Below are 15607 nucleotides of genomic sequence, written 5' to 3' on the forward strand. Positions count from 1 at the left end.
ACATAATGCCTTCTGCAATTGGGAATATATGTAATTTATTAGACATCAATTTATGAGTTAATCACAACCATGACCTCTAATGCTTGAGGTTGCTTTGATGGATGTCTTTAAGATCGAAAAAAAAATGTTAATTATATTTTATTGTCCTAAATTATAATATGATTTTTTTTTCATCTTAAACTTTGATCCTATTACGTCAAAATATGGATTGCATCTAATATTATTTGTCGTTTCTCAAATTAATAATTAGTTAACTGAAGAAAAAAGTTGTATGCATAAATTTTTTAAGTATAAAGATCTAACAAGATCAAATTTAAGATAAAAATCAAAATCAAAATATCGTTATAAGTTAAGAAAAGAAATATTGTTAACAAAAAAAAAAAAGGAAATCTCTTAAAGATTTCCACAACTTGTCAAATTGTCAAGAAATCGGTGCTATTAATTTTTGTGTTAATAAAAGCTTGGACCGGTTATTGTATCAACATGTTATCATTCCATTTTTTACCTCTGTTTTCGCCATCATTCATATGCCTAAATTCAAAATATTTTTTACTATCATACACGAAAAAAAATATTAATTACTAATTTTAAGAATTAAAAATAATAATCATCATAAGAAATTAATCTCTAAATTGATCGTTAACATTAGTTATTAAAATTTTAACTACCAAAAATATTAGTTTCTAAATTTGTTTCATTAATGACCAATTTTGATACAAATTTAGAAAACAAATTTTTTTTAGCTAAAATTTTTTATAACTAATATTAATGACTAGTTCAGAGATCAATTTATGATAAATTTAGAAATTATTTTAGTTGTTAATAATTTTTAAAATTTGAGATTTTCAAATAATATATATACAAAATCTTTATTTATTATTACGTTGTCATGCAATAAATAATAATTAAATAAAATTAACACAAAAGTGCTATTGTATGAAATTTTTATATGAATTATATTATACAAGTAACCTTTTTTATAACATTTGTATTATGCTACAAAGAAAAGATTACGCGGTGTATTAACAGGAATTGATGCCCTTGTATTGAATGAGCTGAAAAGTCCGAAGAGAATGAAAGTTCTGGATTTTGTTCCAACTTTTATGAGAATCAATTGATTTCCACACACATGGAATCAAATTCTTTGATTTCAAGCTGCATGTTCTATTCTATGTTTGTAATTCTCTTAATTATGTAACTAAAAAATTGGTTATTATTCCGTCACCGAATTTGACCAGCACTTAAATATGTTATTTCTGTGAAATTATTCCGATATGTCGCAATTATTTTGTCGTATTATTCTGCTTGAATTTGTATGCGTTTATGGGTGACATCTATTCCAAAAAGTTCAACAAAAAAAAGTGTTTGTTGCGCGCCATGTAAGGTGGAAATGGCATATTCTTAACTTCATCCTTTTTGGAAATTAACAAATGGAATATATGTACAAAGCAGATAAAAGAGTAAGAGTGACAAAATAGGTTAGGTTTTACGGACAAATTCTAGTAGTTCACGTTGAAAAAGACAGGTTGAATTGAAGATTTTAATCTATCAGTCTATTTTAATTTGGTTCGTTTAATCCATCAATTTAAATAGTCAAAATAAGAATCAGTATGATTAAGTCTGTTAGTCCATTTTTAACAAGTCATTAGTGTTCTGGATTAGGCCAAAACGGATCAGATTAACCTGTCTTATCACTCTTAGTAAAAGAAAATATTTGAAAAGAAAAAAAGTAGATCACAACTTTGATTTTGGCCATAAGATAAAGGAAAATATGATGAAAAGGATAACGAACATTTTGAAAAGAAATCACCATATAAAAATCAAAGATGATTGAAAGGGTCGAGAATCCTAAAACAAATTTAAAAATAAATCTTTTTATTCACTAATAAAACAATTTAGATTAAAGTATATCATAATTTTATTTTAAATATATTTTTCAAACTATTTTTTATGCAGAATCATTTATTATTTTAGTACTAAAAAAATTAGCACAAAAAAAGTTTGTAGTTCTAAACAAGGACTTTTTATACATTTAAGATAACACTAGTTAAGAATCATCTTGGATCTAAAATCTTAACTCTTTTATTTCTGTTTAACCTAGAATTTAAACTCCCATGACTATGCAAGGAAACTTGAAATGAATGTGAATATGTTAAAGTGTAATTGCGAATTGAAAAGAGAAAGAGGGGCAGATGGTAACATAGTGGATTAAATAAGTATCACTTTTGGACTATTAATGGAAACAATGACGGTCTCTGTTGATAGCCTTGTTGTGGTTGTTGATTTTTTTCAGTATTCACAGCATAAAGTTGCTGTATATTATAATAATATTCTCTTCATCACATATAAATGACTACAATCACTTTCTTTTTCTATGACATTGTAGAAAAATAGTTTTTATAACTTTTTTTCTTTTTAGAAGGGAGATAACATTAGAAACTTATCAACTAATTCAAATTCATAGAGAAATACGAAATGATGATGAGAGATATATGCATCAATAGCTTTTTAGCGAAACAAAATATGTGTGTGTGGGGTAAATTTTTAAAATATTTAGTAGTTATAAATTACAAGGAGCGTAAAAGCGGTCTGCAAGGTAATTCGTCAAACTGGCTGATCAAAGACGAATCAACATGCTTCTAACTCATTGATTAGTTTTTTTTTTTTTTAATTAAAAATAATGTTTAATTACTCGAATGATACCCAATTTGGTAGAGATGTGTCAATCTGGTATCTACTTTTAAAAAAAGTGTCAATTGCATCCCAATTTTTGAGAAAATATTTCAATTAGGTCTTTTTTAGACAAAAAATATTAACACGATGTACCATGTATCAGTAAGTGATTTTTTTAATTTTTTTAAGATTTTTTTTATGAATTTTTATTTTTTTTGCAAAAATATAAAATGTCACGTGTCAGGTCCCTAGTGTGACACGTGACATTGTTAGTGTCACGTGACAATGCAATATTACGTGTCCGTGTCATTATCAAATGTCATTGTGTTGATTTCAATTTACTCTTCATATATGTCTTTTTTATTCAATTTAATCCTTACTTATGTGTATATGATTCTATTTTGTCCCAATTTTTTTAATAATTAAAATATATTTTTAATCCATTTTTATAAGATTAAAACTAATTAAGTATAAATATTTTTACAAAATTAATTACTGATATTTATATTGTTTCTCTCTAATTTCAAACTAAATTTATTATTTGTATAAATGTTATACTAATATTTTTTATTAAAAATAACTTTTTAACATATTATTTTACTAATTACTTTTTATTAAGTACTCATATTTTGTTAATTATTTTTTTTTAAAATAGAACAATATTGTCTCTCACTAATTTTAAACCAAAATTTTTATTTGTATGAATGTTATACTAATATTTTTTTTATTAAAAATGACTTAATAAAATGTCTTTTACCAATAAATTTTCATATAAATATCAATATTGAATTTTTGTACAAATATTTATACTTAATTACTTTTAATTTTATAAAAAATAGATTCTAATTATTAAAAAAAAATGGGTTAAAATATAATCAGAGATACATAAGTAAAGACTAAATTGAGTCATAAAGATATATATGAGAACTAAATTGAGATCAAGACAATAACATTTGAGGGTGACACTAAGACATTACATTGCCATGTGACACTGACAATGCCATGTTCACACCAAAGAGCTGACACGTGGTATTTTTTTTTGTAAAATAATTTTTTTAAAAATTTAAAAAATAAAAAAAAATACAGACAAGACATCTGGGATGCATTAGTCATCTGTCTAAAAGAACTTAAATGAAGCATTTTTCAATGGTTAAAATACCATTGATATTTTTTTAAAAATTGATACTAAATTGACATGTCTCTACAAAAGTTAATATCATCCGATAATTAAATTATTATTTTAATTCTATAAATATATATTTTTTAATTTTTGTCTCGATCAATGACACGACGTTTCTAATAATATCAACTGAAATTTTCAGAGATCTATAAAAAACAAATAAAAATCGAAAACATCGTGTGTCATATAAATAATTAATTATTATACAGAGGTTGGTATGTGAGAACCGTGTGTGCCCCATGCTCATGCTCTCATTCTGAATTTGACTTCAAGTGCGTATAAAAGAATATCGTCCACACATTTAGCCACAGTACGTGACAGGAATACGTGTGTTTTATTCTTCCATCTTTATCTAGACAGTAAAAGTTAATCTCATATTTCATTAATATAAAACTTTTGTTTTATTTTTATCGTGAGCATAAAAAATATATTTATTTATTATTTTAAACATTAATTATACATTCTTTTTATTAAAAATATAAATCAGGATAGTAAATATAATATTATTAAATATTTAATGTAACAAAGATATTTACTTTTTCTTCTAATATCAAAGATTAAAAAAATATAATTATATAAATATAAAAGAATAATTAGATAAATGTCAAATAATTATAAAAATAAATAAAAAATCAATTGTGTGTTTTTAAATAAATTAGAAAACTAAAATGTTAATTCAAGATTATTAAATTATCTAATAAATTAAATAGATATTTTAATAATTTAAATATAAAAATCAGAAAGTGTATGAGATAACATGTATATTATCATCTATTTTTTATATCTAATTTAAAGAATCGAGTATTATTAATATATGTACTCATACTCAATCGGTGTAAGAATTTTCTATCAAAATCAAATGAGTACGAACAATACACATAATAACATATTCATTTGCTATTCCTTCACACATTATCTACTATACTATACAATACATATGTTTACAAATTCTTTTAAATAATATTTTAAAAAAAATAAAATAAACTTCATCTTAAACTATAATTAATTTAAACATAAAGTAAAAAGTAATTATTTCAAAAACTATATTAAAATTTTGTTTCCTTCAATAACATCAACTGTTTTCATATAATATACTATCATAAAGTTGTTAAACATCATACAAACATACAAGATAAGGTAAATTAAGATTTTTAAAACTTTCATATATGTTTATATTAAATCATACACGATTAATCAACAATAAAACCAAGTGTCTAGTAACATCATCACATTAGTTACATCTCATATCATAATAATATTGACATCAACCACTAGAGGTATTTGACTCTACTTCTAGAAGACATATGTGTTGAATTAGACTAATAAATTTGTGTTTGTCACACTACCTTGATTAAGTTGTGACACAACAAAGTTACATAATAAGAACATCTTTCCACTCATGTGATAGGATAAATCCTTATGACCTACCGACACAACTCTTATCACACCGCATATCAGGTCATATGAATCTCCTCCAACTCACTTGACATGATATTTTCATTTATGTGATTCCATAATTAGTAGAGGTAGAATATCTCTTTCACAAATCCCAAATTAGATACACAACCTAGGGATGAAAAAAAAAATTGGATACAACCTAGTGATGAAAAAAATATTTGGGTACCTAGGCATAAAATTCACTACGGGTAGTAAGTGAATATTTACAATGGGTATTTGAAGATAATGGGTAATGGATTACATATAACTTAATACCCGCTTAAATTAGCCATGTGCAGGTATCATACTACTTGCATCTGCGAGTACCCATTATTAGTAAAAAAAATAAAAATAAAAATTAATTTATATTTTATTAAGTTAAATTTAATTAAAATTAAAATTTAATTTATATTTCATTAGTTTATATTTAATTATAATTAAAATTTCATTTATATTTAATTTAATTCATATTACATTTTGTATTTGTTTTTCTAATTTTATTTAGATTTCATTTTAAAAGCTATAAATTATTATTTTTTAAGTAATTTATATTATATTTTATAAATTATTTGGATACTCGCGAATTTTTTAAAATTCCATGGATATTTTTTAAACAAGTATCTGAAGAGACATTTTTGTTACGAGTCGAGTAGCGAATTAACACTACTCATACTCGACCTAACCCATTGTCATTCTTAACACAACCTAAACATATCACCATACAATTTGTCAAATGTTACATCAAAATCATAACATCATACACTTTTATTCATACATATACATCCAAACTCAATTTAAATCCTAATAAATGATAACTAATCCATTACACTAATTATATTCAAATACAATATATTAGTCAAACACAACGATACAATGAAAGATAGAAATTTTTTAGCACTTTAGAACATTGTTTTTTAAAGTTTATAAAACACCTTCTCATTTAATTAGCACTTGATTTCTCTAGCGAATCAAGCACATAATGTAATTCATCCAACCAACATTGTGGTCATCCAGCCAAAACTCTCACGCCTAAACTCTCACGCCTAGCAAAAAACTCATAGGAGTTTCAACAAAAGTAATTTGCCGAATAAGAATACTCCGAGAGAGATCAAAACTTTTAAGTTTTGAATTAAATGAATTTCGTCACCTATCAACTTTACATAATTCAAAAAGTCAACAACATGGAATAGGTCTAAATAGTTAAAACTATATTTGTTTTCTTCACTAATGTGTCTATTATGAAATATTATTTTCCAAAATATCAATGACTTGAAGCAATTTGACTCTATTGACATATTTTGATTACTCAACATACAACAAATTTCTAATTTTTAATTCATTCATTTAAATCAACCAATTTTATCTCAAACTCAAACATTTATGTTCAAACAATGCACAATTCCTATAAAAAAGATATATTCATCACTTTCACATCCAAAATATTTATCCTAAAGTAAAATAAACATTTAAATTACCAGTTACCTTGTTTGATCAATCTTTGATAAAAACTTGTACATTAAAAACTTTGATAAATAATCTGGATATACCATTATAATCCTAAACTAAAAGAGATATTTAGTTTAAAAAACCACAAGAAAGAGAAAATAAAAATTTTATTTTACAGAAATAACAATTTTTCTGAAATGTAACAGTTACTTTTTTTTATATATTTATAACTTTTATATCTAAACAATAAAATATTCACATTTCATCTCATTTACACTACTTTTATTCTTAAACAACGATTAGGTCTATATTTAAATATTTATAAGTTTTTAATATACATTCAAGTTAAAAATACTTAAAATTTATAGATTAATTAAAACTTAATCAAATTTATTTTATTTCTAAATAAAGCGACAGTTATTTTAACATCATAAATAAGGAAAAAATGGAGCTGATTGAAGCGGAAGCTGAATTCATCTACTGATGCCAGCAGACAGCACCTGGTTCCACTATAAATGCTTGGGGAGTCTTCATTTTCAACACTTATTACCGCTTTCTCACCGTTTAATTTTCTCGGGAAAATGTGGTTCTACCATAGAAAATGTCAATAACATAGCATAGTTGTAGACGTGTTTCATTTTTCTCGACAAATTTAAGCTCGACTTTGTAGACTCACTCACAGTGGTGAATTTTCCACATACAGACAAAAAGAAAAGAGGATGTGGAAACTCACCCGATTCGCCGCCGCTTCCAACATCGCCCGATCGCGGCGGTTCTCCGCCGCGATTCCCGGTCCGTGCATTGTCCACAAACGCGGTGCTGACATACTCCACGATCCTTGGTTCAACAAGGTTTCTCATAATTCACATCACAACACTTTAATTTTGCTTTTTCTACTGGTGTCTCAATCTTGAGAGTTTCTAGTTCAGTTTAATTTAGCAGAAAGTGTTTAGCTTCCGTTTTTTTTTTTTTTTTGGTAATTTTGTAGTTTTAGAAGTTTCTCGCGGTTTATAAACTGGTGCTTGGTGCTTGAAAGCCAAAATTTTGTTGCTGCTGTTATAATTCGTAAAGTTAGAGTGTTGATTTATGTGCTTGTCATGATTATTTGATCTTTTTTTTTTTTTTTTGTTTTTCTTGCAAGCAAAAAGAGAAAAAAAAATTATAGGAGGGAAAAATGATGGAAGCTAATTCTGTTTGGTGTCATTGATATTATTCTCCATGGCATGTCACTAGAGTTTGGTTGAATTGAAAGCTTGCCAAAAATGGGGCTTCTCACGGGTCTTTTTCTTTTTTTTTTTTCTTACAAAATCTTTTAGATGATGTCAACTTGGTAATGAAACATTCCTTCACGGTCTTCTTCTGGATCCTGAATCTGTGAACCTTTTTTGTTTTTGCTTCTTTTTAATTCTGGGAATGCAGGATACCGGGTTTCCTTTGACTGAAAGGGATAGATTGGGGCTTCGGGGTCTCCTTCCTCCGCGTGTTATATCCTTTGAGCAGCAATATGATCGCTTTAGTAAGTTTGACGTCTACTTTTCTCATATTTATCCATTGGTATGGGGGTGTTTTAGTTGTAGTACTAGTCACTTTGCCTAACTTCTGAAAGCTTTAATATTTAGTTCGCTAGAGTAGTGTGTTTGGGTTCTCAGGCTTTACCCTTTGTTATTTTATTGTTTGGTAATATTGGATTGTTATATTTGTTTTCCAGTGAATTCATTCCGATCTTTGGAGAATAATACTCAGGGGCAATCAGATAAAGTTGTTTCCTTGGCAAAATGGAGGATCTTAAATAGGCTGCATGACAGGAACGAGACTTTGTACTACAGAGTGAGTTAGACCATGAAGTTTGCTTGTTTGTGTTTTTGAGTTTCTTTTTTTGTTTATGAAAGAATATGATCACAGTTCTGTTATGTGATTCATGTGTTGTTATATTACATTTTTTTTTTCAGGTTCTTATTGATAATATTAAAGAGTTTGCCCCAATAATATATACTCCAACAGTTGGATTAGTGTGTCAAAATTATTCAGGGTTATTTAGACGTCCACGAGGGATGTACTTTAGTGCCAAAGATAAAGGGGAGATGATGTCTATGATTTATAACTGGCCAGCTCACGAGGTATTGCATTAGTTTTTGAAGTTCAGTACCATTTTCCTGTTGTTCATTATTGGAAATAGCCATTTACCTTATAATCTTCCCTTCTAATTAATCCCATTGTGACATTTTGAACTATTGAAAGATCTCCTTGAATTGTCTTACTCTTAACGCTGAGTTTCGTCAGTTTCCATTCTTTGAGTGATAAACAGATATTCAGTTGGCTCGGTATTGATATTCTCTTCTATTGTAGTTTAGTATAAGAAAACTATCAGATATGTTTTATGTTAAAAATTTGGAATCTTGGGAAATGAACGTTAGTTATAGAATGCAACATGTTTCTTGTTACAGTTTGTATTGATCTGATTAATTTATCCAAGAACGCAATATGGTTTTCTTTGATACAGTTTGCATGGATCCAGATTAATTTATCAGAGAATATTTTTGTTTAGTTTGTCATTGATGATTTTTGTTTCTTCTATAACATAAAGGTTCTCATATTTTCTTTTGAATTTTTCACAAATATTTCCTCTTATGGAAGGCTGGTGTAGTAATAGAAAAGTGAGAAGAGATGCAATTAACACTTAATTGATGTGTCAAAGTCAAAGATCATAGATCTCAAAGAACAAGAGGGGACTTCCACAGAAGAAACTCATTGTGTAATTAATACTCTTAACTTGAAGGTTCTAACTTTAGTAGATGTTGTGAAACATCTGGAAAAAGTGAGACTGTTTTAATATTAAAATGGATACAGATTTTTAAGTTTGTATTGAATTTTCAAAAATTTTGGTCTTGTATCTCTAATTGTGGTTACCAATTACCGTGTGTTTGACCTTATTATAAGCTTATCTGGATAAGGTAGAGTTGTTTGCAAAAGGAGCTTATGGCATTAGTTAGAAGCATTCTTTAAACACTTCTTTATGTAACTCTTAAGCTTAAACTTCCAAGTTTATTTATTTATTTAATTTTTATGTTGGTTATCTTATTAAAATTCTTCTTTATCCTTCTTATTTGTGAAAATCGTTAACATTCTCACTAATCATCATCAAATATAATTTTTTATAATAGAAAATCATCACAGTTATAATATAAACCCATTTAATTATCTCATTTCCTTAAATGAAAATATTTAAAAATGAGAATAACATTAAAAGGACATTATATTAACTTTTAAGATGTTAAATATTTGAAATGAACTAAAATATGAAAAATGATTACTATTTGAGAACATATGGTTATCAAATTTCAGGTTATGGCCAAGTAATTAATATATATTTTTTTACATTATTTATGCTTATCAGCCAGTTCAAAGGTTAGTTTTACCAAACATTTTCCTAAAGCCTAAACAAATATATAACATTTCAGCTAACTTATCTATTATGTTAGTCAAACAAAACCCTTGCCCCGACGTTGGTGTGTTTTGTTTTGGTTGATTAAGTGACAAAATTGGCTTGCAATTGTTCATTCATTATGTTTGGTCATCATTTTTTTTATCCTGTTGCAGGTAGACATGATTGTCTTAACAGATGGAAGTCGAATTCTTGGCTTAGGCGACCTTGGAGTTCAGGGAATTGGAATTCCCATAGGTAAACTTGATGTGTATGTTGCTGCCGCTGGTATCAACCCACAAAGAGTATGCTTCTTCTTTTATCTCTCAAACTACTTGTTTCATTCCAATTTCTTGCTGTTCTTGTTTCATTGTTAGCTGGTATACATCTGATCGTCAGTCATGGATCTTATGTTGGTGGCCTAGGCTTGGGCTAAGTGCTTTCTTAACATTTAAGTAGTGCACAGGATAATTATGCTAGGATAGATACAGTTTCATTAGTGCAGGCAATTTTATCATGATGTGACATCTATAAATTACATGACAATGTGTTCATGATGTTCTGACATCATTAAAATCATTAATGTAGAATGACATGTCATTTGATTCTTTTATTTGACTACCAATTGATAAATTCTCTATTGTTAACTCACCACATGTTTTGTTTTTCCAACTGCAGATACTTCCAGTTATGTTGGACGTTGGCACCAACAATCAAAAGCTACTTGAAGACCGCCTTTGTGAGTAAACTTGTTCTTTTCAATCTCTTGACCACTTATTTATAGCTTTTATTTTTGTCATCAATTTATTTGACAACAAGGATGGAGCCAGAAATTGCACAATGAGAGGACCAAATATATATATTTTTAATTTAGAACCAGGAATGACTTTTTAAGTTTCCATATCCAAGACCAGGATTATTACACTACTTGTAATCTGGTTTCAGATCATAGGCATCAAGGCTTTAAAATTGACAAACAAGGGTGAAAGATTCAGACTCATCAATCATCACCTTCCATCGACTACAACTACAATAGAAACTTTGGGAGCCTTAGAATCTTCAGAATAACCTACCTTGCTCTTCACCTTGCACACATGTGCTCATCTCACCCAGGCTAGCTATTTAGAGTTTTGGCTCCACTGAAACTTTGATTATGCAAAAGCTTATCCAGAAATGAAAACAAGTATAAAAGAATCAATTGCCATTGGACATAGTAATTTCTGCCATTAATTTGTCTCTAACTTCAACACTGAAAGGAACCAATCAATTAGATACAAATTTTTATGTTTTGAGCTTTGGGATGTGTTCTTGAATATTTTATCATTGAATTGTAATTTATGCTCACAATGGAAGGATTGGGTCAACAGCTAGCATTCTAATGTATCTTTTTTTTCTTATCAGTATTCAAATATATCATATTGTTGATATCAGAAGCAATTGGCTTTCTTTTTTGACATTTTCACATGGCAGATTTAGGACTACGTCAACCAAGGTTGGAAGGTGAAGAGTATCTATCAATTGTAGATGAATTCATGGAAGCAGTTCATGCTCGCTGGCCCAAGGCTATTGTGCAGGTAGGTCTGTTAATTTTTTTCTCCTTTCCCCATTGATATATGTCTGTCTTTATTTATTCTAGCACATATTCTTTTATCAATTTTGTAATTAGATTTTGTGTTAATTATGTCAGTTTGAGGACTTCCAAATGAAGTGGGCTTTTGAAACCCTGGAAAGATATCAGAAAAAGTTTTGCATGTTTAATGATGATATACAGGTAAGAAAGTAATGTTAATGCATAAAATGTTGAACATATAACCTAACAGTGCACTATTTAAGAATCTACTGAAAGTTCAAATTTACTTCTTGTCCTATAGGGTACTGCTGGAGTTGCACTTGCTGGATTATTGGGAACTGTAAGAGCCCAAGGCCAACCATTGACTGACTTTGTGAACCAAAAGATAGTTGTGGTTGGAGCTGGGAGGTAATTCACTTGAAAAATTGATTATGATGAACATCATATTTTCCATTTTCTTTTTCTGACTGTTGTCTATTACACACCTTTATTATAGCTACTTTCCTGCCTCAAGCTCTTTTTTTGCCTGGATTGCAGTGCTGGGCTTGGGGTTCTAAAAATGGCCATCAAGGCAGTTGCAAAGATATCTGGGTGCAGTGATTCAGCTGCCAAAAGCCAATTCTATTTGATCGATAAAGACGTATGCTTTCATGAACTTTACTAGCATTGTTAGTCCTGCAAGTCACTTAATTGTTTTGACTTACCATTCCCTTTCAGATGTGACTCTGAATGAACTCATTCAATCTAAACATAATTTTCTTTAGCATATTCTTTGTCTTGATTTGTCTTTGCATTCAATGTTGATGGCATAAGAAAAGAATTGCTATAATGTGGAATATATAATTGTTATGTTACTATTTCATATAGTATGTAGGATGTTTAGTTTATTTCATAAAAAAACTTAGGTTTAGTCTGATAACAGTGCCATTTTTTGTATGCAGGGTCTAGTCACAACAGAAAGGAACAATTTAGATCCAGCTGCAGCTCCATTTGCTAAAAATCCAAGAGACTTAGAGGGGCTTACTGAGGGTGCTAGCATAATTGAAGTGGTAAATGTTACAGGATTCATGTAGGAAAATTTGTTTGACCCTAGGATCTACTTTACAACACTGAAAAGAGTTATTTTGACATAGAAGGATTAAATCTCTTCACTATATGAATGCTAATTTTAAAGATTATGCATACTTTCTTGTACGTCCTTTAATTCTTAAACCTATTGATAATTAGGTTAAGAAGATTAAGCCACATGTGCTCCTTGGTTTATCTGGTGTTGGTGGCATTTTCAATGATGAGGTAATTACCTTCTACAATATAACTTCTATTATGTCACATCCCTCAATAAGGGATATTAAATAAATATGTATAATGGACAAAAACTGTTATTGAGCTTTTCTGCTATTGAATTTCTTAATTTTAATGGTTGAGATTCGACTCAGGTGCTTAAGGCAATGAGAGAATCTGTTTCAACAAAACCTGCTATCTTTGCCATGTCTAACCCCACCATGAATGGTTTGTTTGTACAAGGCTCATTAAGCACTCATAATTCCTTAATAATGTGTATGTGTTTTCATTGACTTTTTTTCCATGTATTATGTGGACAGCTGAGTGCACTGCTATTGATGCTTTCAAGCATGCTGGGGAAAATATAGTGTTTGCCAGTGGAAGCCCTTTCGAAAATGTAGATCTTGGTAATTACTACTTTCTTTGATTTAGATGTAACTAGTATAGTTCAGATGTTTCTCGAGTGTTGCATAATTTATTGGTTTAAATCTTGTACAGGTAACGGAAAAGTGGGCCATGTAAATCAAGCAAACAACATGTACCTATTCCCTGGGTAGGGTAGATCTTCTTGGCTTGTATATTTTCGTGCATTATACCTGTCAGTTGAATTACAGGTATAACTTCTAATTTAACCATTTCATTTCAGAATTGGTTTGGGAACTCTTTTGTCAGGTTCTCACCTTATAACAGATGGAATGTTGCAAGCAGCTGCTGAATGGTATGATTTTAATTTGTAAAATTTTTTCTTTTTTTGTTAACCAAAAGCTATTGGTGCTAGCACCCGTGGATACTTGTTTTAAATAAATTATTGACATACTGATAACCTTACAGCCTTGCTTCATACATGGCTGAGGAAGATATCTCAAACGGAATTTTATACCCATCTGTTGACAGGTGATATTCCTTATTTTCTCTTGATATCTTTCGCATTTCATTTTCTTCTGGCTTTGCTTTCTCTGTTGCCTTTTGTAATGACCAAAACAAATGATACTTTAAAAATTTTATAACTTAAAACTGTGATCTGGTGAATGTTGTTATCAAGGATCAGATGCCGAGTCTGGCACCAATATGTAGCATTATATATAAGAGTTGATCCACACTTTTCTCGTCAAAGGGGTTCCCACTCATTTCGTAAATACAAAAGCTTCTAACAGTAACAATCTTTAAAAAATATACACTCCTTGTTTTTATAAGAATAAATGATCTGGTTGATTTGGTTGTTTGTTTTGAAGCTAAAAAAATCTCATGAACTGATTGATGACCCTCACTTATTAATGCAAATTGCTTGATGCAGCATTCGAGATGTTACAGCCGAGGTTGGAGCTGCTGTCCTTCGAGCTGCAGTTGAAGAAGAACTGGCAGAAGGACATGGTGATGTGGGGCACAGAGAACTTTCCCATATGTCAAAAGTATGAAAAGTTTCATCCTTTACGATATACAAGAGCCTGTCTGGAAAAGTTCTGTTTTTTTTTTTTTTTCCTTCAAGTTCAGCTGTTTTGAAGAAAAATAACTGTTTGGAAACAAATCCTAAAATTACTGAGGGATTATACCTATAAGTCTTACATGCTACCAGATCTGAACATTGAAAAATTTAACAAGCATTGGCTGCATTGCTAATGGTGGTTAATGTTGCAGGATGAGACCGTGGAGTACGTCCGAAGTAATATGTGGTATCCTGTGTATTCTCCTCTTGTTCACGAGAAATGATTTGCTATCAGTATGTGTAATTTTTTGGAGGACCTTTGCAATTCATGTCTCAGAGTGCTGCAGCCAAGCCTTTTCTATCTGTGGTTTCTAATGTTATGCTATGTTCTTAGTTCATGCTTATTACTAGCAGCCTTGAGTATTGGATGGAAGTAGCGGAAAGAGGAAATGTGTCTTCATTAGTTTCTGCCATGAATTGTTGTACAAGTATTGAAATTTAACTTTATAGATTTAATGTTGGAGACGTGTATTAATAGTTATGTTGTGTGTGTAATTTTGATGACTGCTTCGGTGGATGGTTTCTTTCTTGACACTAATGTAACATATTTTGTACAATAATGACACATGTTTCGATTCTTATCCTTTTATCTGACACTAGCAGCTTATACGGGTTGTTGATAAGTTTTAAGAGGAATTTTAGAAATATGTATTTTTTTCATTTATTATTCTTTCACTTATTTTATAGATTTGAATCATTTATCAATTACAACAGAGTCTTAAAAGAATATTGTAGAGAGTAATATTTTTTTAATATTTTTCATGTTTTAAATATATTGGAGGTAGTAACCATGTTCACCTAAAATTTCAACTTGAGCAAACAGTGATTACTTATATAGTCTATTTCTTAATTGCTTCCTGCACTCCATAAATTTCTTCTTGCATCCATCAATATAAGGAAAAAAATACTGAAATACCATTCACCAATTTCATGTGTCACTGCCATCGCCCCCGGATCGCCACTGTAGAAGAAGAAAAAAATGTTAAAAGAATTCATTCCAAGAAGGTTTTTTTAGAAAACATTTCATGCGTCGGAAAAGCTCTTTCCGGAATCCAGTTCATGTAGAGATGCTCCAAAAAAAAATCATTTTGAAAAGCATTATATGCATTTCAAAAA

General features: G+C 29.2%; 1 protein-coding gene across 1 annotated transcript; it reads left to right on the top strand.

The window, feature by feature from the left end:
* The first annotated feature begins 7235 nt into the window (after positions 1 to 7235).
* Positions 7236 to 15080, top strand: LOC114167293 (NAD-dependent malic enzyme 59 kDa isoform, mitochondrial-like). Its single transcript, XM_028052344.1, has 19 exons — positions 7236 to 7587; positions 8156 to 8252; positions 8445 to 8563; positions 8686 to 8853; positions 10334 to 10462; positions 10836 to 10896; positions 11628 to 11731; positions 11845 to 11928; positions 12029 to 12135; positions 12265 to 12367; positions 12669 to 12776; positions 12955 to 13020; positions 13164 to 13236; positions 13329 to 13415; positions 13507 to 13561; positions 13655 to 13726; positions 13840 to 13902; positions 14303 to 14417; positions 14644 to 15080. Exons 1-19 carry the CDS (start codon positions 7456 to 7458, stop codon positions 14713 to 14715), a joined length of 1815 nt encoding a protein of 604 aa, XP_027908145.1. The 5' UTR covers positions 7236 to 7455; the 3' UTR covers positions 14716 to 15080.
* The last annotated feature ends 527 nt before the right edge of the window (positions 15081 to 15607 follow it).

The sequence above is a fragment of the Vigna unguiculata genome, chromosome 10, assembly GCF_004118075.2.
Source record: "Vigna unguiculata cultivar IT97K-499-35 chromosome 10, ASM411807v1, whole genome shotgun sequence".
Classification (NCBI taxonomy): Eukaryota; Viridiplantae; Streptophyta; class Magnoliopsida; order Fabales; family Fabaceae; genus Vigna; species Vigna unguiculata.